The sequence below is a fragment of the Scyliorhinus torazame genome, chromosome 7 (genome assembly GCF_047496885.1).
Source record: "Scyliorhinus torazame isolate Kashiwa2021f chromosome 7, sScyTor2.1, whole genome shotgun sequence".
Taxonomy (NCBI): domain Eukaryota; kingdom Metazoa; phylum Chordata; class Chondrichthyes; order Carcharhiniformes; family Scyliorhinidae; genus Scyliorhinus; species Scyliorhinus torazame.
The window spans coordinates 229,915,699-229,942,332 of NC_092713.1; the positions used below are offsets into that span (position 1 = coordinate 229,915,699).

A 26,634-nucleotide genomic window follows, 5' to 3' on the forward strand; every position below is an offset into this window, starting at 1 on the left:
TGTCTATGTCTTGCCTCTGCTTACCTCCTCCCACCCGTTCCAAATTTCTCAGGCAAAATATGCCTTTTTGAATATAAGGCTTAATTGTAGTTTTTGGGTTATTGCTTTCAGTGGCGATGTGATTTGAGAAGAAAATAATATATGTAACAGTAGCAAATAAATGGGATTATTAAATCCCCCTCCTTTTTGTGATGTTGCCTGGGAGATCATTAACATGAAGGGGAAATAAATGCTCATTTGTGCAGAGGCCACTTAGTGGGTGAACTTGCAGCTGTCTTAAGGGCACTATCTGCAAGGAATACTTGCATACTTCCTTCAGTGTTTTCTCAACAGCTGAATCTAATATTAGAGTTTTGGTGTTGCAGTGCTCCACATTTCCATGAAGATAGAACTGCTTTGTTTCTCTATTGCCATAATTTTGATTTTAATACTTTTGGATGTGTATATGAAGTCTACTCTTTTTTGAAAAGTGATATGGTCCAATAAACTGTATGTTAGGCAGTAAAGAATAGGGTAATATTTGTATGGAAGTGAGTCCTTGGGTCTGCAGGCCATTAATACTTAGAAGAAGGATGACTCAGTTTAAACACGTCACATTGCTTTCCAGTCTGTTACCTGAGTGTTGCAGTAAAGATTATAATTCCCCTCCAGCCGAAGTGCAGTATCTGGAAAGATTAGCTGAGTCTTACTTCCTCGGCATTCTAATAATAAGCATCATAAGTTAGCAAGTACCAACTGGCTTACATTTATAAACATTCTATGTATAATACCCAAGACAGCTGTGCTGTTGCTTCTGTGGGAGATTCCGTTTTTCATTGCTACACTGTCTGTATCCATGTCCAGGAATTCAGCTGATTTTGTTCTTTGTTGCCAGTAACTTTCCTGGAAAATTGATTAATGCTTGAGGGGACAGCCTGGAGACCTTTTCCCTCCAAGTCCACTTACTGTCAATAAACGGAGAGATCAAGTTCCTATCATTACCTATATTTAATTTTCCACAGTGCCTGTGTTGGAGCACTCTGTGATTTTTCATTGGGATGCAAAGATGATGAACCCCTCAAGATAAATTTGAAGGTTTTTTTGGGGGGGTCTTCCATTCAGTTTCTTGTGTATGGCCCTTAGGCAGCTGACAAAGTGAAATCAGGAGAACTTTCTGCACCATATTTTAATAGTGTGCTGTTAGCTAAACTCAAAATGTAAAAATCTATAGTTATCATTGGTGATAATTAAGGGGGGAGTAGGTTGCTTTTCAAAGTTTTCCCTTGCTGCCTAAGTTGGGTTGGGTTGGGTTTTTGAGTGAAACATTTTTTTTGATCCATTACAATCTTTCTCCAGACCCTGGGGTCAGAGGGGTGATCCAATTGGGGACTAAACATTTTGTTTCAAGTAGATAATAGTTGAGATTCAAAACACCTGCTTTTGCAATAAAGCTACAGGATTCCTCTAGTTTTGATTGAATAAAAATAAACTTTACTATACAAGTTCGTAAAGATAAAATGAACAAATCTGTCTTACACTCTGTATTGCTTAGGGTAAGTGTGAAGTCTGGTTTTGTGGATTTCTCAAAACCACCCAGATGTTGTGTCACGGTGAGCCAACCGATCTTACAGAAACTTTGTCCTTCTCACAAGGTTTTCCTATTTCCACATTTGAAGTTCCAGCCTTCATTCTCTCCAAATGTCACTCCCATTCAGATGTCTATGGCCCACCTGCAGAGTTTCTATCCCACCTGCCAAGATTCCTTTTCCCTGGATTCCCAAATACACTCAAACACTAGCCTAAAATCAAACTTTCAGATCTATGGATGTGCCAAGCAGAACACCACTGCTCAACAGAGTGGCCCTTTTTAAGTCTGCTCCCCTTCGAGTCTTTAAGTGAGATCCGTTTCTGTCCCTTTTTTGCTTGCGACACATCTGGATAGCAGACTGCCTCAAACTGACTCTTAAACTGATCTGGTGATCTATCAAAACACTGCCATAGGGTCCACCCTTGTTACGAGGTAAGAACCAATGTAACAAGCATATCAGCATCCTGTACCTTAAGTGTTACATTCTCCACAGGACTTTTACATGGTCACTTTTTTTTCTAGTTTTGGATCGTGGAAAAATGGAGTCTGTGTGCTCTTTGTATTGCTCCCATTCCTCAACAGTAAAATTGTCGACCCTTATTTGAATGGTTCTAATGTTGGGAAAAGTTGTTGCTTTTAGCAATGTAAATACAGTAAACTGGTCCACAGATGCCAGTCTTCTGCATCCCAAACTAAAAATGCAGTGGAGGTTCACCAGACTAATTCCATGAATGATGGGACTGTCCTATGAGGCGAGATTGAGGAATTGCAGAGACTGTATTCCGCAGAACTTAGGGTGAGAGGTTGTCTCATTGGAATTTTTTGTACAGGGCTGGACTTGGTAAATGCAGAAAGGCTATCTTGGGTGAGAGGGGACATCTAGAAACAGGGGACACGGCCTCAGAATAAGGGGCAAACCATTGAGAGCTGAGATGAGGAACTTCTTCGCTCAGTATTGTGAATCTTTGGAATTCTTTACCCCAGAAGGTTGTGGAAAGTTGGTAACGAGCATGTTCAAGATGGAGCTTGAAATCTAATGACATCAAAGGATATGAAGATAGTATGGGAAAATGGCACTGAGGTAGATAATCAGCCATGATCTAGCAGCCTTGATGGGCTGAATGGCCTACCCCTGTGTTTCTTTGTTCCTAATCATTGTATGGGTGTATTGTTTTGCATGTATTTCAGGTGACATCCCTTCCAGACCACACAGTTGTTTGGATACCGGACAGAAACCCCAATATTTAATTTAATTTGTAAGATTGTGAGGAAAGAATACTTAGCTCCAGGAATGATTCCCCACACAAATAGGGATATGGTATATTAAAACAATACTAGCACAGTATTACTAACTTCAACATCATGAAGTAGTAGCTTACAGTTACCAGTTAAACAATGCTTAATAAAATGAAATGCTTGAAACGCTACTGCTATCTTTTATCTCCATTCAAGCAAAACCCATCTCTGGTCAAAATCCACTCTTAAATACAGTTAGCAAACACAGGGTTACCTATAAGGATCCTTTTAAAAGACTGATTGGAGAGAGAGAAATCCGGTCAGGAAACTGCCTGCAGATTATTGTGTGTGTCAGACTACTGTATAACCTGCTAGCCTTTTGAGAAACGACTGTTCTGTTCACAGGCAAAATCCAATCTCCCTGTTTTGAGAGAAGCTGCTGGTCTGTTCACAGCCCAATCTTTAACTGAACTGAAACTGAACACCTGGCAGTTTCAGCCACATGCTCCTCCTATTAACTATATCATCTTACTAAAGCTAAACACACTGGGCGAAATTCTCCCCCAACGGCGCAATGTCCGCCGACTGGCGCCAAAAACGGCGCCAATCAGACTGGCATCGCGCCGGCCCAAAGGTGTTGAATGCTCCGCATCTTTGGGGGCCGAGCCCCAACATTGAGGGACTAGGCCGGCGCCGGAGGGATTTCCGCCCCGCCAGCTGGCGGAAATGGCGTTTGTTGCCCCGCCAGCTGGCGCGGCAATGCGGCGCATGCGCGGGAGCATCAGCGGCCGCCGACAGTTTCCCGCGCATGCACAGTGGGGAGAGTCACTCCCTCCTCCGCCATGGTGGAGACCGTGGCGGAGGCGGAAGGGAAAGAGTGCCCCCACGGCACAGGCCCGCCCGCGGATCGGTGGGCCCCGATCACGGGCCAGGCCACCGTGGGGGCACCCCCTGGGGTCAGATCGCCCCGCGACCCCCCCGGAGCCCTCCCACGCCGCCTGGTCCCGCCGGTAAATACCAGCTTTGATTTACGCCGGCGGGACAGGCAATTTCTGGGCGGGACTTCGGCCCATCCGGGCCGGAGAATTGAGCGGGGGGTCCCGCCAACCGGCGCGGCCCGATTCCCGCCCCCGCCCAATCTCCGGTACCGGAGACTTCAGCGGGGGCGGGATTCACGGCGGCCAGCGGCCATTCTCCGACCCGGCGGGGGGTCGGAGAATGACGCCCACTGTCTCTAATTATCTACTCTCCAGGGAACCTTCTTTATATGAAACGTGGCTCTACTTCAGGTAAACAACATACATGATTGGAATGAATGATGATTTCATTTTTACAATGCTTTAATTGTACCACTGTTGCCACAAAGCCTGGCTGTCTTTCAAACCAGGATTTTAATAAAACGTTACTGCAACAGTCACATACTCCACTAACTCCGTCTTTTAATCCTTACTGTACTAAATAAGACAATCTTGCAGGAGTGTCTCACATATTCGACTGTACTGTTCCTCACTTCCAACTGTCCAGACGACACCCAAGTTTCACTTCAAGAACTTCTTTATTCAAGCAAAAGCAGGGGAGTTAACTACTTGGCTTGCCAGATCTCCGATCACAGAAAATACCCAGTCGTTGTATCTTTATCTTTCAAGTAATTAACATAAACCAATCAGAATAATACATTTGTTTAGAAATTATCTATGTCCATTCACAACTAAGAATTAGGATTACATATTAGTATAATCGGCAATCTTAATCCAAGGCACATGCGTAGTATAATATTGCCAAACATGTATTTATCTCTACTTATCTACAAGCCACTAGACAAATGAGAAGTATCTGCCTGAGCTGTGGTACCTTTACTCCCATCCCATTGTCCTGTGTTTTGTAAGACACACATGGGCGGCAGCTGCATACTGATTTGACCAATTGAATAATTGAGTGCAAGTTCTGTGACTATGTCCTTGTTATTAAAAATCCTTGAATGCCTCTCTGTTGCTGTGGTAACTGATTTCTGTCAATGGGAATCCCACCAACTACAGTGAGCGGCAGCCCAGTGTTAGTCTTTGCGGTTTATTTTAGAGTCACAGATGTTTACAGCATGGAAACATGCCATGCTGCCCAGTTTCTATCACTAAGCTAGTCCCACTTGCCTTGATTAGGCCTCATATCCCTCTATACCCACCCTGCCCATGTAACTATCTAACTGCTTTTTAAAAGACCAAATCGTGCCCTCCTCTACCACTGCCTTGTGCAGCCCTTCCAGATGCTCACCACCCTCTGCGTGAAGAAATTTCCCCTCCGGTCTCTCTTGTATCTCTCCCCTCTCACCGTAGACCTACGCCCTCTGTGGTAGTATGCATTAGGGGTCATGTGGGACTGTGAAGCCGTGATGCCATTGGCTGACAGATCCCGGGTCCTGGTTGGCTGTTGATCTCTAGCTCCGCCCTGAAGGCGGAGTATAAGAACCAGGAGTTCTCCCCGCAGCTCCAGTCTGTTGCTGAACTGCGGGGAACAAGTCACGCTTAATAAAGCCTCATCGACTTCATCTCTATTCGTCTCTCGTAAGTCATTGTGCGCTAGAATTTATTAAGCGTGCTTAAAGGATTATGGAGCTCGGGGTCGCCCCGGAATGCCTGCGGATCAGCCCCCACGCAGTGAACTCAGCAGCAGTTTTTAAAGACTGGCAAGCTTGTTTCGAAGGCTACCTCCGAACGGCCCCCGACCGGATTACAGAAGACCAGAAACTGCAGGTCCTGCATTCGAGGGTAAGCCCGGAAATTTACCCTCTCATAGAAGACGCAGAGGATTTCAAGACGGCGTTCGCAGCACTAAAGAGCGTCTACGTTCGCCCAGTGAACCAGGTCTACGCACGCTACCAACTCGCAACGAGACGGCAAAGTCCCGGAGAATCGCTAGACTAATTCTACGCCGCGCTGCTAATTTTGGGACGGGCCTGCAGCTGCCCGCCGGTAAACACTGCTGAACACACGGACATGTTAATTCGCGATGCGTTTGTGGCAGGTATGAACTCTCCCCAAATCCGCCAAAGACTGTTAGAAAAAGAGTCGCTAGGACTCTCAGAGGCACGGGCCCTTGCAGCTTCCCTAGATGTGGCCGCGCAAAACGCCCGCGCGTACGGCCCCGACCGCGCGGCAGCCCCTTGGGCTCCGTGGACCCCCGTTGCGACAAACCCCCCCCCCCCCACCCCCCTCACAGGCTTGTGCGGTTCAGACGCCAGATCATCCCAGGGGGGCCCGCTGCTATTTCTGCGGGCAGGCGAAACACCCCCGGCAGCGCTGCATGGCCCGCGCAGCGATTTGCAAGAGCTGCGGCAAAAAGGGCCATTTCGCGGCTGTGTGCCGGTCCTGGGGGGTCGCCGCTGTCCCCGGAGAAGAAAGAGTCCAGCGCATCCCAACCCCCCCCCCAGCGCCCCATGTGCGACCCGCAGGCGCCGCCATTTTGGGTCCCGGCCACCACGAGGGGAGGATGGGCGCCGCCATCTTGGGACCCCCCAGCCATGTGCGATGCATGGGGGTGGCCATTTTGTCCACCCCGCCGCCATCTTGGGACCCCCCAGCCATGCGCGATGCATGGGGGCGGCCATTTTGTCCACCCCCGCCGCCATCTTGGGCGACAACAAAGGACCCCAGCATCGACGGCTCCACGGGGTTCGAAGAAGACGCTGAGACACTGCGACCACATCTGGCCTCTGTGACGCTGGACCAAGCACGGCCCCGGACGCTCCAGACGACGACAACAACGGTGCTGATCAACGGACACGAGACACCATGCCTGATCGACTCCGGGAGCACCGAAAGTTTCATCCACCCCGACACGGTAAGACGCTGTTTCTTGACCATCCGCCCAAGTATGCAAAAGATTTCCCTAGCTGCAGGATCCCACTCCGTACAGATCAAAGGGTTCTGCATAGTGACCCTAACGGTGCAAGGGAGGGAGTTTAAAAACTACAGGCTCTACGTCCTTCCCCAACTCTGCGCGCCCACATTACTGGGATTAGACTTCCAGTGCAACCTGCAGAGCCTAACATTCCAATTCGGCGGCCCAATACCCCCACTCACTATCTGCGGCCTCGCAACCCTCAAGGTTGAACCCCCATCCTTGTTTGCAAACCTCACCCCGGATTGCAAACCCGTCGCCACTAGGAGCAGACGGTACAGCGCCCAGGACCGGACATTTATTCGGTCCGAAGTCCAGCAGTTGCTGAAGGAAGGCATAATCCAGGCCAGCAATAGTCCCTGGAGAGCACAGGTGGTAGTAGTAAAGACAGGGGAGAAGCAAAGGATGGTCATAGACTATAGCCAGACCATCAACAGGTACACACAGCTAGATGCGTACCCTCTCCCCCGCATATCCGACATGGTCAATCGGATTGCCCAATATAAGGTCTTCTCCACCGTGGACCTCAAGTCCGCCTACCACCAGCTCCCCATCCGCCCAAGTGACCGCAAGTACACCGCCTTCGAGGCAGACGGGCGACTATACCACTTCCTAAGGGTCCCATTTGGCGTCACAAACTGGGTATACCCTATGGATATATGCGGGGCAACCGAACAGAGTCTTCCAACGGGTGATGGACCGAATGGTTGATCAACACTGGTTGCAGGCCACGTTCCCGTATCTCGACAACGTAACCATCTGCGGCCACGATCAGCAGGACCACGACGCCAACCTCAAAATTCCTCTAGACCGCTAAAGCCTTGAACCTCACATACAACGAGGACAAGTGCGTGTTTAGCACAAACCGGCTAGCCATCTTGGGATATGTAGTGCGCAATGGGATAATATGCCCCGACCCCGAACGCATGCGCCCCCTCATGGAATTTCCCCTCCCCCACTGCTCCAAAGCCCTGAAACGCTGCCTGGGGTTCTTTTCATATTACGCCCAGTGGGTTCCCCAGTACGCAGACAAGGCCCGCCCCTTAATACAGACCACTACCTTCCCCCTGTCGACAGAGGCTCGCCAGGCCTTCAGCCGCATCAAAGCGGATATCGCAAAGGCCACGATGCGCGCCATCGACGAGTCCCTCCCCTTCCAGGTCGAGAGCGACGCCTCCGACGTAGCTCTGGCGGCCACCCTTAACCAAGCGGGCAGACCCGTGGCCTTTTTCTCCCGAACCCTCCACGCCTCAGAAATCCGCCACTCCTCAGTGGAAAAGGAAGCCCAAGCCATAGTGGAAGCTGTGCGACATTGGAGGCATTACCTGGCCGGCAGGGGATTCACTCTCCTCACTGACCAACGGTCGGTAGCCTTCATGTTCGATAATGCACAGCGGGGCAAAATTAAAAAAGACAAGATCTTAAGGTGGAGGATCGAGCTCTCCACCTTCAACTACGAGATCTTGTACCGTCCCGGAAAGCTGAACGAGCCGTCCGATGCCCTATCCCGCGGCACATGTGCCAACGCACAAATAGACAGTCTCCAAACCCTCCACGAGGACCTCTGCCACCCGGGGGGTCACTCGGTTCTACCATTTTATAAAGTCCCGCAACTTCCCCTACTCCGTGGAGGAGGCCCGTACAGTCATCAGGAACTGCCACATCTACGCAGAGTGCAAACCGCACTTTTTCACGCCGGATAGAGCGCACCTGATCAAGGCTTCCCGTCCCTTTGAACGCCTCAGTCTGGATTTCAAAGGGCCCCTCCCCTCCACCGACCGCAACACATACTTCCTGAACGTGGTGGACGAGTACTCTTGTTTCCCTTTCGCCATCCCCTGCCCCGACATGACAGCGGCCACAGTTATTAAAGCCCTTAGCACCATATTCACACTGTTCGGTTGCCCCGCATATATCCATAGCGACAGGGGGTCCTCCTTCATGAGTGACGAGCTGCGCCAGTTCCTGCTCAGCAAGGGTATAGCCTCGAGCAGGACGACCAGCTACAACCCCTGGGGGAACGGGCAAGTAGAGACGGAGAACGGCACGGTCTGGAAGACCGTCCTACTGGCCCTACGGTCCAGGGATCTCCCAGTTTCACGGTGGCAGGAGGTCCTCCCGGACGCTCTCCACTCCATCCGGTCGCTGCTGTGTACCACCACTAATCAAACGCCCCATGAGCGCCTCCTTGTCTTCCCCAGGAAGTCCTCCTCCGGAACGTCGCTGCCGACCTGGCTGGCGGCCCCAGGACACATCTTGCTCCGGAAACCTGTGCGGGCGCACAAGTCGGACCCGTTGGTTGAGAGGGTTCACCTCCTCCACGCGAACCCGCAGTACGCCTACGTGGCGTACCCCGAAGGCCGACAGGACACGGTCTCCCTGCGAGACCTGGCGCCCGCCGGCAACACGCACACCCCCTCGACACCGATCACCCCCTCCCTGCCACCGGCGCACCCCGCGACCGCCCCCTTCCCGGGAGGATCGGTCCTCCTCCCATGTCCGACCAGGAGTGAAACAGACACCGTAAAGCTCCCGGAGACGACAACGCTGGAACAAGCACCTGCACCACCACCGGGGCTGAGGCGATCGACAAGGAAGACCAGACCGCCCGCTCGACTCGTGGCATCGGTGTAACACAAGAATGTTGTGGGACTATAACGAGAAGGTTCTGTTCCTCTTACGAATATTGTAAATAGTTCACAAACCCTGTACATAGCCCAGTGTAGGGCAAAGTGTAGGGCACTGTAATGACATGCAAAAAGTTTTTTCCTCCCAGGACCAGCCTTGTAAACCCCTGCCACCGCGCGAAGCACCACCCCGCCGGGTTCAATTTTAACAAGGGGTGAATGTGGTAGTATGCATTAGGGGTCATGTGGGACTGTGAAGCCGTGATGCCATTGGCTGACAGATCCCGGGTCCTGGTTGGCTGTTGATCTCTAGCTCCGCCCTGAAGGCGGAGTATAAGAACCAGGAGTTCTCCCCGCAGCTCCAGTCTGTTGCTGAACTGCGGGGAACAAGTCACACTTAATAAAGCCTCATCGACTTCATCTCTATTCGTCTCTCGTAAGTCATTGTGCGCTACACCCTCTACTTCTAGACTCCTCTACCTTTGGGAAAAGATGTCAACCATGCTCCTCATTATTTTATAGACCTCTATAAGATCAGCACTAAGCCTTCTATAGTCCAGGCAAAAAAGTCCCAGCCTATCCAGTCTCTCCTTGTAACTCGGACCATCAAGTCCTGGTAGCATCCTCGTAAATATCTTCTGCACTTTTTCTAGTTTAACAATATCCTTCCTATAGTAGGGTGACCAGAACTGAACACAGTATTCCATGTGTGGTCTTACCAATGTCTTGTACAACTTCAACAAGACGTTCCAACTCCTGTATTCAATATTCTGACCAATAAAATCTCACATGCTGAATGCTGCCTTCACCACCCTGTCCACCTGCAACTCCACTTTCAAGGAGCTATGAACCTGTACTCTTAGATCTTTGTTCTGTAACTCTCCCCAACTCCCTACCATTAACTGAGTAGATCATGCCCTGATTTGATCTACCAAAATGCATCACCTTGCATTTATCCAAATTAAACGCCCATCTGCCATTCATCGGCTACTGGCCCAATTGGTCCAGATCCTGTTGACCTTCTTCACAATCCACTATGCCACCAATCCTGGTGTCTTCTCAAACTTGCTAACCATGCCTCTTGCATTCTTTTATATATAAAGTCCATGCAGACAACATCAGCTGCACTGCCCTCTTCTACCTCTTGGTTACCCCTTCAAAAATCTCACTCAAATTTGTGAGACATGGCTTTCCCCTTACAAAGGCATGCTGACTTTCCCTAATTAGCCCTTGCTTGTCTAAATGCCTGTAGATCCTGTCCCTCAGAATACCTTCTAACATCTTACCCACTACAGAAGCAAGGTTCACTGGTCTTTGGTTCCCAGGCATACCCCTACAGCCCTTAAATGAGAGCACAACATTTACTACCCATCAATCTTCAAGCACCTCTCCTGTGGCTGTCGACGATTCAAATATCTCAGCTAGGGGGCCGGCAATTTCCTCCCTAGCCTCCCACAACGTCCTGGGACACATTTCATCAGGTCCCGGGGATTTATCTATCGGTGCACTTTAATACCTCCAGCACCTCCTTCTCTGTAATATGTACACTCCTCGAGATGTCACTTTTTATTTCCCTAACATTTATGCCTTTCTCAACAGTAAGTACTGATGAGAAATATTCATTTAGGACCTCTCCCATCTCCTGTGGATCTGCACATAGATGACCTTGTTTATCCTAAAGAAGCCCTACCCTCTCCCTGGTCACACTTTTGCCCTTTATGTATCTGTAAAAGCTCTTTGGATTTTCCTTTGCCTTATCTACCAAGACAATCTCATGTCCCATTTTTGCCCTCCTGATTTCTCTCTTAACTGGGTGTTCCCAGTGAAATAATTTATGGCTGTGATATACACACTTTACTTGTTTATTACTTAGATGATTTATTCATCCTAGGTAAGATGCCAGTTATAAAATTAATTAAAGTTGTTTCCAGAGAGTTCAGTGGCACATGGGAACTAGAGTATGCCTCCTCGCAATGTTGATTTCAAATAGTCTTCTTTCCGAACAAAAAATGAAATGTCATTATTGCAGCAACCTCCCAAGAGTTGGGCTGTGGTTGGAGGCTGAGAGATGTATGGTCAGTCAGTATGTCTCCTGAATGCCACAAGTGAGCAAGGGACTGTTGCTCGTCGCTGCAGCTTGCACTGAGCAGTGCTTTAAGTTGTAAAATTTCCAGTGTTGATGACCAACAGCTTGACTACAGCCTTCAAAATGCCCATTTCAACCCCCTCCGGCCCCAAAAGTGGGTGGTCCCACAGTCAATTCAGTATGAACTCTGATCTTGAGCCATGGATGTGTAAGGATTCACCATTCTCTAATGCTAGATGTGAATCGGGTAGGGGCTTGTTCTCTGGAATGAGTGTTTAATTAATTATCCTTGTCTACATACAGGCAATAGGCCAAGCCTTTTGTGGTGATAGATGTGTCAAGGTGTAAACCATCTAAAACCTGATTATAGTGGTCCAATCATTTATGCAGTATTTTTAAAAAATTGACATTATGCAAGAGTTCATGGAAATTTACTAGCTATTTTGGGCAGATAATAGTTACGATTTGCGTGCAATAATTCTGATCTTTTGTTTGGTTCATGATTTCGGACTGCAGTATGTTATTTTCACTTTCAGTAACTCGTATGGTAGCTGGTGTATACTGACGAGACAGGATGTTTGACACGTCCTGTTAGCACTAACAAGGGAAAAGGGGCCTTTTTACCATCACAACACTGTTCTTGTTGCTGCTGGGGAGGGGAGGTCACAGGCTTTGATGAAAGGAAGTTCTCTTATCATGGGAAATGCCTGTTTTTGAGCTCCTTTACATTTGCTTTTTCAAGCTGTGGTCGGGCCACTAAACGTTCCACAGGATTACCAACAGAAAAAAATCTAGGCAGGTCAATTAGCATGACTAGGAAGAGCAGATGTTTTATTCTTTGGGTGCATATTCATGAAGAATAAGCCATCTAAAACAAATTGTCAATGCTCTCTACAGATGTTGTGTATTTGCATGTTTTTCTGAATTTCTTTCAAACTTTCTGCATGATTTTATTTTTGCTAGTGTCATCAGTAGATGCTTTTATACTTGCTGCTTCACATGTACCTGACAGACAGCCATCCCACTGACTTTAGCCATTCCAACAGGTTCAAAATCAGCATTTTCTCAATACTGGAGAGACTTTAGTAGAGTTTCAAATTGATGTGCTACGAATTGCTGGAGTAAAAAAAAAATCAATTGTTTTGTCATTTGATAAAATATGAATGAAAGATATACTGAGAACAGTGTGCACATGAAAGCGATATTCTCTGTGATCACTGAGGTACATTCCAGTTTTCATAAACCGATATGTGACATTTAAGCATGAACTTCAGTGCAATTAAGATAATTCTTTGCAAAACAGTTGAACCAAGCCACCTGATAGGAAGACTATGTGATCAGGATGTAGCCGGTAACTGCAAAAAGATGGATGTGCCGCAAATGACTTAGAAGACAGAACCAGAAGACAAGAAAAGACCTAATGGTCATTGCAGCTGGTGTCCTGGAACATAACAACAATGTTGGCTAGAAGTGAAAGGGAGCTTCCAACCAATACTATTTATTTACCTTTTCAAGTAGATCTAGTCATCCTTTTGATAGCATTTCCATTCAGGTGATTATAATGGGATATGATTAAAGTTCAGTCTGTTAAATTTCTTTTTGCATGGCATCCTAAATACCTTGAACATTTCCGTTGCATAAGTCTAACATTTTTGAGGTGAATTTATGGGAATTTGTTTTTAATATCCAACACTGTTCCCCCTAAGGCTCTCTTCTCCCCCCCCCCCCCCCCCTCTCCCCATCTCCCCCTGTTATTATGAGGTTGGTGAAGAATTAAATAACATTCTTGCTTATTTATTTTAGTGAATTTGTCACATTGTGCACCAGCACTGAGAAAACACCTCCGAGTTAGAGACTTGTAAACTTTGCTTTCATCCTGAGCTCTACCTCCTCTGCTATCTGGATTCCATAAATAAGGTTGCTTGCTTCGCCTTCCCAACATTGCCTGCCATCACCCTTCAACTTCTAATGATGGACCCCTGTTTCACCTTGCAGCTTGTTTTCTCTAGATTGCTTCCAGGCTTCAACACATCCATACTGCTGCAGTCTTTGTCCTCATCCACCACTAAGCCTTGCATCTTGCCTCGCCAAACTCCACTAGCTGTCTGTATCCCAATCGGTTAACTCAAAATCCACCATTGTTCTCGGTGATAATTACTACATCCAGCACACGCCCAACGCTTGTATCTGGGTTCTCTTTCCCTCTGTGTGTCTCTCCACTCCTCAATTTTTTTTTCTATTCATCTGGCTGGGAAAGCAGTTACAGTTCAATGTCGAGGTTAATCATCCATTGAGCGGCTTCAGCTGTCAGTGTGAATTTTACATAGATATTACATAGAATTTACAGTGCAGAAGGAGGCCATTCGGCCCATCGAGTCTGCACCGGCTCTTGGAAAGAGCACCCTACCCAAGGTCAACACCTCCACCCTCTCCCCATAACCCAGTAACCCCACCCAACACTAAGGGCAATTTAGCATGGCCAATCCACCTAACCTGCACATCTTTGGACTGTGGGAGGAAACCGGAGCACCCGGAGGAAACCCACGCACACACTGGGAGGATGTGCAGACTCCGCACAGACAGTGACCCAAGCCGGAATCGAACCTGGGACCCTGGAGCTGTGAAGCAATTGTGCTATCCACAATGCTACCGTGCTGCCCTCAATGGTTGTGATGCCACCAAGAATGAATCTTCTGAGCAGAATTTCAGTATGTGGGTGATGGTTTGACTTGATGGTCACAGTCACAATTTGAGCAGTTCGTCATGACCAATTACTCCGCAAGTGGAATCTTCCCTGTCCCGCCCTCCAGTTCCCAGATTTTCTGTGGAAGATTGAAACCCAGGACTTCACCACTTCACCAATCGGGCCAGTTACTGGGCTGTAGTTGGTGATGTCCATCATTGAAATGTGGGGCCATTTACTGTTTGAAGGGTGTAGTGTTCCAGTAGGAATATGGGATTTCAGATGAGTGCATGTTTTTTGAGGCCTTGTGTACCCCCTCCTCCTCTCTGAGTATGGACATGACCTTGCACATTGAGGCCGGTTTCCAGAAAGGCGTGAAGATGGGAACTGCCTTTGGTGACTTATCTGTGTATATGACACAGTGTGGTGTGCAGGCATACTGATGAAATATTCCAAAATCATCTGCTGTATGGAAAAACCCTACAACTGCTGAACAGCAAAGAACAATTTTGTTTGTACCTTGGGAGTTCAAATCAGCCGTCCACACATGGTGAACAATGGACTCCCACAGGGTTCAGTTCTCACACCTGCTTTCTTTAAACACCCATACCAATAACCCTCCCTCCTACAAAGTCACAGATCATTGCTGATCACTTAGCCCTGTCTTTCCAGGCTAAAGAACTCCAGGCCTGAGAGAGCTCTCTGCAAATGATGGCTGCGCACTCAACCATGATACTTCTGTGTGCCTTGCCAACTGGTTAGGAATTTTTTAATCTCTGAATGCTGCATGGTGTCTCAATCTTATCTTTTCTAAAGTCCCCTTTCCTGCCCTTCATCGCCACTATTGTTATTGAGAGAGTATTCTATGTATTGTGGCACAAATCTAACTCGCACCAGTTAACTCCAATGGAGAGGAATGTGTAAACCAGAGGTACATTATGAACCCGAGACTTGTCCTTTTTGAGAGTCTGGCACCATGATTCCTTCCTTACATGTGACCGTCAACTGGTCAAGCTGAAGTTTTTAATTTGCATAATATCCTCACCTAAGTGAGTGATCAGTGATGTGGTTTGTTGGAGATGTACCAATACGAATATAAATATATATTTATATATTGCAATAATGTTGTGGTAAAATATCTGCAGAAAACTTCACTTTGTCCCAAAATGTTCACCCAGCTGACTTTTTGTTTTCTCCTTTTAAAGATTATGATCGAGTTCTGTCTTGGTGGCGCAGTCGACGCGACAATGTTGGGTAGGCTTTCTGTGCCTTAAGATTTGAATAACAAGCTGTTATTTTGTACATTAAATATTTGAAACCTTGGTTATTATGAAAATTTGATAGCCATGTAATTTCTAAAAATAAATTGTTTTTCTTTACCTGTGGAATCCTTGTGGGCCTGGTGGAATAACAGGGCCCCAAATGGGATCTGCAAAGAGCTCCAGGACCTCATCAACCCTAGAATTGCCTCTCCCTGGCTGTCTCTAAATCTCCTCCATTGTGTAATTTTACACTCTGAAATGCTCCCAAATGTGTCACCAATTCGAATATACATATTTGATTTGTTACTTGCATTTTATCAAAAGCTTCATGATAGCCTTTCCCGTAATCCAGGAACAAATATAACTCTGGGTGGTGTTGTGATGTGTCGCATTTTGCAGATCCCATACACTCACTCTTGTGCAGAGCAGCGCTGAAGATTTGATACTTTGTTTGGTTGAGTATGGCTGAAAAATAAATATTGTCAATTTTTCGACTTGCACCATTGGGAGAATTGCACGAATACCAATGTCAGGAGAAACAACAACTTTATACTGTATGAGAAGAGTGTGATTTGGTTGGCAAGTGGACTTTGGTTGGCAGAGGTGTTACCATGTAGAATGCACTGTATAATAGTGACTGACAATTAAGCATAGGTTGAAAATTTAAACCAGGCAGCTCGACTGATTGGGATGGGCATTTCCCTAAGGAAAGCATCAGCAAATGGCTGTCACCTATTTTGTGAATGCGAAACAGACCCGATAAGTACATGTTTCTTCTGTCTGCAAAGAGCAGGGCCCCGTGAAAAAATGTATAGGGAACTTCCAGTACATGCAAATACCCCACACTGCCAGCCCGACTGACTATCTTAAATTGGTTGTCGGCATAATATTTAGCACATTGATGATTATTTGGCAAATATTGTCCAATTGCAGAATCGTATATGATGTTGATCACTTTAGTTTTCCCATTGCAAACAGCAGAAGTGACCTGCTGTTTGATATATCTGCCTGTCTTTGGGACATAGGGGGCGGGATTCTCCACTCCCGCGGCAGTTGGGAGAATCGCCTGGGTCGCTGAATTTTCCCCCGACGCCGGTCCGACACCTTCCCGCGATTCTCCCAAGCGGCAAGAACGGCCCCGCCGAATTCCCCGCCGCGCAGGCTGGAGAATCGCCCGAGACACCCAAAATGGCGATTCTCCGGCACCCCTGCTATTCTCAGGCCCGGATGGGCCGAGCGGCCAGACCAAAACGGCGGGTTCCCCCGGCGCCGTCCACACCTGATCGCTGCCGGCAGGAACGCTGGGGGGGGGGGATCCCGGACCGGGGGGTGGGGGCCTCAAATGGGGTCTGGCCCGCGATCGGTGCCCGCCGATCGTCGGGCCGTCCTCTCTGAAGGAGGACCTCCTTTCTTCCGTAGCCCTGCAAGATCTGTCTGACATCTTCTTGCGGGGCGGACTCGGAGAGGGCGGCAACCAAGCATGCGTGGCGACAAGGCCTGGCGCGTGTAAATGACGCGGCCCCGCTCCTAGCCCATTATCGGGCCCTGAATCGGTCGGGGTAGGGGCCGTTTCGCGCCGTCGTGAACCTCGACGGCATTCACAACGGCGTGGGCACTTCGGCGCGGGAGTGGAGAATCCCGCCTATGGTTTATATGCCTAACATTGCAGCGGCACTAAAATTCATATACCACAAGCCTAGCTTCAATGGTCAATACACGCATTGGGATTCTTACAGTTCCATATGCTATAAGATTACCCTTATCGGCAACCTTGTAAATCGGGTCCAAGCCATTTGCTCACCAAGTAAGCTTGATGCAGAAATGTGGCACATAAAGTCATCTTGCAGATTTACGATCAGATAATTTTGCGCTGTATATCACGCGAAATCCTGAACAGGCCTAAGCCCATCACTTTCGGCCCAGAAAACTGCCAAGTCTGCTTCCGATTACTCTGGGACGGCAAGGTATCTTAATGAGCCACAGGTGAATCTAGCCGTTTCATGCTACTACTTCGCTGGAGCAACATGTGTGGTGTTCACCACTACAGGATGCTGCCCATCACCCTGTATCACGTGACACAGTGATTAGCAGTGGGACCCTAGTTCAATTCTGGCCTTGGATAACTGTCTGCGTGGAGTCTGCACCTTATCCCCATGTCGGAGTGGGTTTCCTCCGGGTGCTCTGATTTCCTCCCACAATCCAAAGATGTGGAGGTTGGGTGGGATTATGGGGATAGGGCAGAGGAGGGGTCTAGGTAGGATGCTCTTTCATAGCGTGGGTGCAGATTCAGTAGGCCAAATGGTCTCCTTCTGCATTGTAGGGATTCAATGGAAATGATAAATGCGGTATATGAATTTCAGTGTTGGTGTGATGCTAGGTATGGTAGATCATATCAAACAACCTATCCCTTCCACTGTTCCACTGGGCAAGGTAGAGACCATACCCAATCAGCCAGTGTGCGCAAAACTCAAAACGGTGTCCAACATTAGATGTGATTTTGTGACTGGACAATATTTGCTAAATAATCCTCAGTGCTAAAAATTACATTGATAACCAATTTAAAAGCATCAGTCAGGCTTGCAGTGTGGTGTTGCAGACACAAAGAACATATATACACATTGCGCCTATTTCGTCTTCACAAAATTAGTGATAGTCTTTTGCTGGTTCATTCCTCCGGGTAATGCTTTGACATTCAGCATCAAACTGCCTAGTTTGAGTTTTCAAGCAATGCTTGGCAGTTAACTGTCAGCCACCATTAGTTGGTGCGTACTCCATGACAATGCTTCTACCAATCGAAGTCCATTGCGCTCTCTCTTCTCATGTGTATACAATCCCTGACATGGGTATCTTGATGAGTGCAAGATGAAAAGCTTTGAAAAAATGTATTTTCCAGCAATTTTAATTTGCACTTTTAACCTTTTTTTCTTGCGATTGGCCGATGACAAACTTCTGTTAACACGGATCCTCAAAACCTGAAGTGAAACGAGAATAGTGAAATAGCCATAGTTACTTGATCATCCCCTGCATTCAGAATCCTGTGAAACAGTCAACTTTTTTTTGTAACTGAACTTTCTTTCATTCCTTCCATGTAATGTCAAAACTCAAGTGGCCGCTATACAAGTCCCTTCATGCCCCCCCATCCCAATTTAGAGCAGCCACATACCTCTGAAGTTGAGAAGTATTCCTGCTGCCATGAAAACCGTGCAGGATCTTGAGGTGTATTGTGATAGAAAGTAAACGCCACTACAACTCTGCTCTTGTTCCCCTGGTCTAAATTAACGTATGATGAAAGGAATTGCCCCAAAGAGCCAAATCCCATAAGCCTCTTTTCCCAATTCTATCCTTTTTTTTTTCTCTCCCTGCCCACAACCCAACTTGCCACACCTGTCTCACCTTGCTAGCACTCATTCCTCCTTTGGAATTTACATATTTGTGATGTGGCATTTTCTTCCACAGAATTGGATCGTGGCTTGACTGAACCACAGATCCGTGTTGTTGCACGTCAGATGTTGGAAGCTGTCGATTATCTGCATAGCCAGAAAATCATCCATCGGGACTTGAAGGCAGGGAATGTTTTGCTATCCCAGGATGGCAATGTTAAACTTGGTAAGGCATTTGCTTGTTTAAAATAGTTTTCCATGAAACGTTAGTCTGCACTTTTAGAAGGTCTAAAGGAAGGGAGCAATATAACATTGTAAACCTAGTGCAAAATACAATAAAACATTCAGATCTTCAGAAATGTGTGGGCAAAGTTGCAGCCAGGGGGAAACTCTGCTGGTTGGTGTCATAAATAGTGCAAATAATGTTTTTGTTTTTTGGAGTTCAATCATCTCAGTCCCAGGAGATGGTTGCAAGAAATTCTCATAGTCCTAGACCCAACCATCTTCAGCTGCTTCATCTATTAGCCTTCCTCCATCATAATGTCGGAAGTGGAGATGCTCACTATGGTTGCACAACGTTCAGCTCCATTTGAGACGACTCAAAGATATTGAAGTAGTCCATGCCCATATGCAGCAAGACTTGGATTAAAATTCAGGCTTGGGCTGATGTGTGGTAAGTAACGCTCACACTGTACAAGTGCTGGGCAATGACCAGCTCTAACATGAGGATTTAACTGTCTACCCTTGAGATTCAATAGCATTACCATCGCTAAATCCCCCACTGTTGTCTCGGGTGTTACCAATGACCAGAAACTGAACTAGACCAGCCATGTAAATGCTGATGCTATAAGAGCAGGTCAGAAGCTAGGAATTTTGTGGTGAGTGCCTGCCTGACGTCCCCAAAGCCTGTCAACCATTTACAAATCAGGAGTGTGATGGAATACTCTTACTTGCCTGGATGAGTGTAGCTCCATCGCTCTAAGCATCACACCATCCAGGACAAAGCAGTTCGCTTGATTGGCACCCTATCCACATCTGAAATATTCACTCCCTCCACCACTGTTGCACAGTTGCAGCAGTGTGTACCATCTACAAGATCAACAACTCACCCAGGCTCCTTAGTCAGCACCTTTCGAACCTACAACCATTACCATCTAGAAGGACAAGGGCAGCAGATGCTTGGGAACACCATCACCTGCACATTTTCCTCTAAGACAATCACTGTCCTGACTTGGAATGGTATTGCTGTTCTTTCACTGTCACTGGCTCAAAATTCCAGAACTGCCTTCCTAAAGAGGCAATGGTGTAACCTACACCTCAGCAACTGCAGTGGTTCAAGAAGGTGGCTCACCAGCAGCTTCTCCAGGACAATTGGCAATGGTCAATAAATGCTGGCCTAGCCAGTGCCACCCGCATCCCATGAAAGATTTAAAAAAAAAAAATTCTGAATAGTCATTCATGGGCTTTTAGATAAAAAATCATCCTGTGAAAGAGGTGTATGTTTTTGCAGAGCACCATAAACAAAACTAGCATGTCAGGTTTATATAGGCAACCCAAGAGGAAGGAATGTTTTTTGATTGTAGATTGTGTATTGAGCAATGACGGGCTTTAAAGGAGGGCTCTGTAAAAATGTTGCAATATACTGGGGTAACCTTTCTGCCAAGAACCTGACAGATTGGTCAAAGCTTGTTTGCTTTCTCAGTTTTTACTGCACTGTCGTTGTGCATTGGTCCTTCCTGTTTATTCTCTTATTTCCCCTTTCTTTTATTTTGCCGTTATCATTTTTGATCCACGAGTGATTAATGAACATGTATCTCTACGTCAAGCAATAGAGAGAAAGAGGAATTCAGAAGTTACGGGAGAGAATATTCTGCTAGTTTGAACAGGAGCTTCAGACTTTCCAGCACCTGAGAGAGAGAGATGGGCTGGGACTCGATTTGATTGATTAGCTGGGGTGCCAATGAATTGGCCCAAAAGGCTGCACTCAGCCCGGTAGCAGGTGTTGATTGGATCCTGTCCCAGTGGAATGGTTTTCAGAGTCCCAAAGAGTTCAGTTTGACTCCTGGACACCGAAAGACCGGGATCTGCTTTTTTTTCCTTCTCCATAAAGGCTGAGTGCTATATTCCTGAATCGACAGTAAAAACAGCAAACTCAAAAGAAAAGTTTAAACCGGAGTAAGGTGCTGGAAACGCCCATCTGATTTTCTTCCCCACTGTTTGTCTATCTTGTTTGTGTAAAGGGTGGGGGGCAGGTTAAAGTGGGGAATTAGGAATTAGATAATGGTTAACCAATTGTATATGCTGCATATTCTATTATAGTTAAAGTAAATGTGTTTGAATTTACATTCTAGGGTGGCCAAGGGCTGTATTTTAGAAGAATTATTGGTTAATTCAATTGTGTCGCGACTCTGGGTCAAGTGGGGCTGAAATTGATTGGACTACCCAGAGTGTCGCACGTGTTGGGAGAGAAAATGTCTTTTGTAAACCAGGGCTTTCCCTTTTCAACTGAACCTGAACTGAGTGCCTTCACACAACAGATTCAAAATACTTTGTGAATTAAATGTCCTGCAACTCTGTCACAGGAAACAAGTGATCGGGCAAGACCTCAAGGAAAAATAGATTTTGGTTTACTTTTTAAAAAAGCTTTCAAAATCTTCACTTTTGTAATCATTGAATGGCGTACCACAGGAGGAGGCGGTTTGGTCTGGCATTGCACTTTTAAGAAGAAGTTACTTTTATGAAAATGTCAAGTTTGTTTTTTGGGTGCTTTGAATAAGATGTTCTGTACCCAATTTCTGATGTTCCTTCACATGTAAGAGAACAACTGTTCTAATATTTGTAAGCAATTTCTATTAAATGTTAACCGTAGCTCAGTGACATGCTTGAACACTAACACAAAATCTCAGCAACTCTCCAATGCAGTACTGACGGGCTTCACTGTTGGAGATTTTTTTCATATTGTTGGGGAAGCAATTATAATTCAAAATCAAGGTTAACAATCACTCAGTGGTTTCAGCTGATGGAGTATAAATAGTTGTAATGTCACCAGGAATGGTTCCATCGGGGCAGAAGTTCAGTATGTGTGGAATGGTCTGACTTGGGTGGTCACGGTCACAATTTGAGCTGTCCCTCATGTTCTACTTGTGGAGCAATTTACCATATCATCCCTGGCCTGTCCTCGAGTGCTTGAGGGTTGTCCAGATATTCTGTAGAAGGTTGAACCTGTGAATTCACTGCTTTGGTCAGTTACCTGGCTGTGGTTGATGATGTTTGCAGTCAACCGAGAGGTGGGACTATTTTTTATTTGAAGGGTGTTGTTACGACACCCTGGGCAAGTACACAGTTAGTTCCTGACCCTGGAGTCCCAACATAAGTGAATTAACCAATAATTTGCGTGTTTTCCTGATATCTTTAACCCTTGACTGACCAATGAGTTACCGGTGCCAGAATTATAAGTAAAACATTATCACACTGTTTATTTATAAAGGAGTAAAAGAAGAACATATAATGAAAATAATGGAACAATGTTCTTCTAGTTTACCTATTCTCAAAACCCCGTCCCACCCTCCACCAAGACACACACAGGACAGACGAGGTGAAAGGGTAAGGGAAGGATTAAAATAATGGGAATTGGAGGAAAGGTTTTGAGATGAATTTTCACTGCTGACATTGTGGCTTCTGTAGGCGTCGGTCTTCTCCGAATGCAGAAAACTGTTTACACAGGGGATTCGGGTCAGTGCAATTCTATCCTTCAGCCACTAGATAGCCTCCGTCTCCCTGAGATATTACTGGAGTTCTCTACCGAGAGTTTCATAGCTGATTCTATGTCCAGTCTGCCTGTCTGATCTCTGTGCAAAGATTCTGGCTGTTTGGTGAAGAGAGTCCTCACACTGGGCTTTTCCCAGCACTCAGAAGGAGGAGTAAACTGTGCTCACAGCCTTTTAAACCAGTAGTTTCCTACACCGGTCTGGCTGGGAATCTCTTCCATCGCCTAGCAGAGAGACAGCTAAGAGAGAGCCTTAAAGCTGCTTCAAGCCTGAATCTTTCACAGAACTGACAAAATGAAACTCTTCACATGACCTGCCGTTCTTCCAGAAGGTTCTGAATGGCTCCACCAATCTCAAGCGAGAGCAGGAGATGCGTTAGAACTCCAGATACACTGATTGGCTGCTTGCCAAGTCCATCACACTGACATCACGGGCTCTGCCACAGAACATCATGGAAAAGTCCTGGGCTAGTTTAAATGGTGGTGGGGGGGGGAGGGAGGGGGGGAGAGGGGAGAGGTGTAAGCATTTCAGCTGGTAGATCAATGGATTGTCATGTGTGATGCCAGGTATTTTGGCATTGCCTAGTGGGTGAGTAGCCATTGTTGAGTGAGGGAAATCACTCAGACCCATGCAACTACCACCTCATCATGCTGCTCTCTGTAATGTAAAATATTCTGGACTGCCCCCTGATCACAAAGAGTCCCAACCAGGAAGCAGCGATGCCACACTCTCCTTGCTCAACCCCAGAGAAGGTCCTCCAATATCTAGTCTGGTTTCCAGGAAACCTGTGGGTAGGAGTGCGCTGCTGGCAGAGCCAGAGAAATCTGCCGCCAGTGCTCGGCAACAGAATTCTGGCAAAAGCTGCTGGAGAAATACATCCAGTCTGACGGCATCTGTGGAGAGGGAAAGCACTGTTGATGCTTCAAGTCCAATATGTCACTCCTTTGGAATCCGACAAAGGATCCTATTGGACTTTAAACGTGTTTCTCTATGGCTTCTGCCAGACCTGCCGATTTAATTTTTTTGGCTCCCAGCACTTTCTGAGGTTCTTATCTGCAGCCTGACTAATATTTATGCTTCAGTAAAATAGATTATCAGATCGTTATCAGATTGCTGTTTGTGGGAGCTGTTCGTGTGCAAAATGACTGATGTCACTGCTGTAATGTTGTAATGTAGGAAATACGAAACTTCAAATGTGCTTCATTGGCTGTGAAGTATTTGGGGCCATTCCAAGGTTGTGAAAATCTCTATATGAATGCAAATCTTTTATTTTTCTTAGTTCAATGGCGATGTCCTCAAATGTCAACCACTTACGTAAATTTTATAAGACATTTTGGAAATGAATGGCATAATCATCTTCTGTGATCTGCTTTGGTTAAACATCTAAAAAGATTAGGGCCAGAGTTTTATACCCCCTTCCCAAACTCAGTGGGTTTTGAGGTGGTGTTTGGGGCGAGTATAAAATTGCACGGATGGGATTCCCTTCGGGTTCCTGCCTAACCCTTCCCTGACTTCGCAGCAAATTTTGGCTGGGGTAGGCAGGACCACCGACTGGAAGCCCACCCTTGACCTAATTGAGGCCCATCAGCGGCCTGTTTTGGCCACTGAAGGCATATTTCCTGCCGAGCCTTAAATTTTTAGTGTGGCAGGCGGATGACAGCTTAGGGGCGGCGAAAATGAAGGAACGTCAATCTCTGGCAGGGGGCGAGTGGAGGTCACCTCCATCAGAAGTCCCCTTCTGAGTCAGGATGTCCTCCCCTTGGGTCCAGTGGCCTCTGACATCCTGCCACTGCAGCGCTATTGCTGTAAAGCTGCCAGCCAACCTGATTGGCCGACAGTTTTCCAAAGCAGGACTAACTCCCAAATTGGGGGTGAAGGTCCTATCATATGCCAATCCATATTCGACAGAGCATAAAATGGCAGTGGGATTCTGAATCAGTTGTTGCCTGCTGACTCTGCGGATGGCAGATCTCCGGCCTATGTATTATTGCCATAAAAATTGAATGCATTTTCTCCAGTTGAATTCATTCTTTTCTGGGGCACCAAGTGCCTGTAAAATGGTTAAGGGGCTGCCTTGTCTTGCACATCTTAGTTGTGTGAGGAATGCCGAATCACTGGAGCTGGTTTCCAGTTCAAACCAGGGCACTTCTTGGCTGAGACAGGTCTGAATGAGCACGGTGTCTGCCAAGTTGAGCATGTGTTGTGATGATGCTGGGACTGTACCATTCATTATTCCTGTGCTGCAGGTGATGCCTTTCACCCTTTGCATTGCTGTGTAGTGACTTTTAGCTCGAGATTTGGAGCCTACTTTTGCGTTTTGGGTTCAGCACCTTTTTTTTTTTTCCTGTATGACCAGCCTTACTACAGCTATGTAAGCAGACACCGGTCTTACAAACTATAAACTACATGTTTTGCTATTTTGCTTGTAAAACGAATGATTCTTCATGACTACGAAGCCAGTTTTATCAAGCGGGGTAGTGGAAATCTGGAACTTTCTTCCTCCAAAAAGCTATGAATGCTTTTAAATTTTAAAGACCGAGGGAAATTGTGACACTAGACCACTTTGTAGAGGTTGAACTTCTGATTACAGGGGGGAGAGGCGGGACATAGTCAGAGAATGGGGAAGGAGAGGGGGAGGGGAAAGGGAGCTGCGCCATAAGAGGCGGGACAGGTAAAGGGATGTTCCCGCGCCAGAAAGAATAAGGATGGAAAACAGGCGCAAGGCGGATGGGAGTTCCCTCACAGCGGGGGGGCCGAGGAGCGAGCGGGAGTAGCCGGGGTCAGTTGAAGTCAGCTGACTTACGGAAGTGATATGGGGGGAGCAATCAAGCTAGATAGGGATCTAGGTGGGGGGGGGGACAACTGGGTTGCTGCTGCGGAAATCCAAAAGGAAATGGCTAAAGAGAAGGTGGTCGGGGGCGGAATGCGACGCTGGGGGAGCGAGCGGGAGCGCGGAGGCGGGATATGGGACTGGCCGAGAGAAGGTAATGGCTAGTCGACACGGGAGGGGGGCAGGTAGCCCCCCAGTGAGGCTGATCACGTGGAATGTGAGAGGCCTGAATGGGCCGATTTAAAAAGGGCCCGAGCGCTCGCGCATTTGAAAGGACTAAGGGCAGACGTGGTTATGCTCCAAGAGACGCACCTAAAGGTGGCGGACCAAGTTAGGCTAAGGAAAGGATGGGTGGGACAGGTGTTCCACTCAGGACTGGACGCAAAGAACAGAGGGGTGGCCATTTTGGTGGGGAAACGGGTAGCATTTGAAGCAAAGAACATCGTAGCAGGTAGTGGAGGTGGATATGTAATGGTGAGTGGTAGGCTGGAGGGAATGGAGGACGTGTTGGTTAATGTGTATGCCCCAAATTGGGACGATGCGGGGTTCATGAGACGGATGCTGGGGCGTATTCCGGACCTGGAGGCAGGAAATTTGATTTTAGGAGGGGTCTTCAATACGGTGCTGGACCCAGGGCTAGATAGATCCAGCTCAAGGACTGGAAGAAGGCCGGCAGCGGCCAAGGTACTTAAGGGGTTTATGGACCAAATGGGGGGAGTGGATCCATGGCGATTTCTTAGACCCAGGGCTAGGGAGTATTCCTTCTTCTCCCACGTCCATAAAGTGTACTCCCGGATAGATTTTTTTGTTCTAGGAAGGTCGTTGATCTCTAGGGTGGAAGAAGCTGAATACTCAGCCATAGCGGTTTCGGATCATGCCCCACATTGGGTGGACCTGGAAGTAGGAGAGGACAGGGAGCAGAGAACACTCTGGCGATTAGATGTGGGACTGATGGCGGATGAGGGAGTGTGTGCAAGAGTGAGGGGGTGTATCGAGTGATACCTGGAGGTCAATGACGACGGCGAGGTCCCTGTGGTAGTGGTCTGGGAAGCACTAAAAGCGGTGGTCAGAGGAGAGCTGATTTCTATTGGGGCCCACAAAAGGAAAACAGAGGCCAAGGAAAGGGATAGATTACTGGGGGAGATTTTAAGGGTGGACAGGGAATTTGCAGAGACCCCGGAGGAGGAGCTGTACAGGGAGAGGAGACGACTCCAGACGGAGTTTGACCTTCTGACCACCAGAAAGGCGGAGGTACTGTGGAGGAAGGCACAGGGGAGGAGGTATGAATATGGGGAAAAGGCT

General features: G+C 47.3%; 1 protein-coding gene across 2 annotated transcripts in view; it reads left to right on the forward strand.

Annotated features, from left to right (window-relative positions):
* stk10 (serine/threonine kinase 10) overlaps window positions 1-26,634 on the forward strand; it is a 158,405-nt gene that overhangs the window by 60,268 nt on the left and 71,503 nt on the right. For both annotated transcript variants that reach the window (XM_072512129.1, XM_072512128.1), the window contains exons 3-4: window positions 15,299-15,347; window positions 18,812-18,961. In XM_072512129.1, coding sequence (XP_072368230.1) covers window positions 15,299-15,347; window positions 18,812-18,961 — 199 coding nt within the window. The remainder of the gene's footprint in view (window positions 1-15,298; window positions 15,348-18,811; window positions 18,962-26,634) is intronic.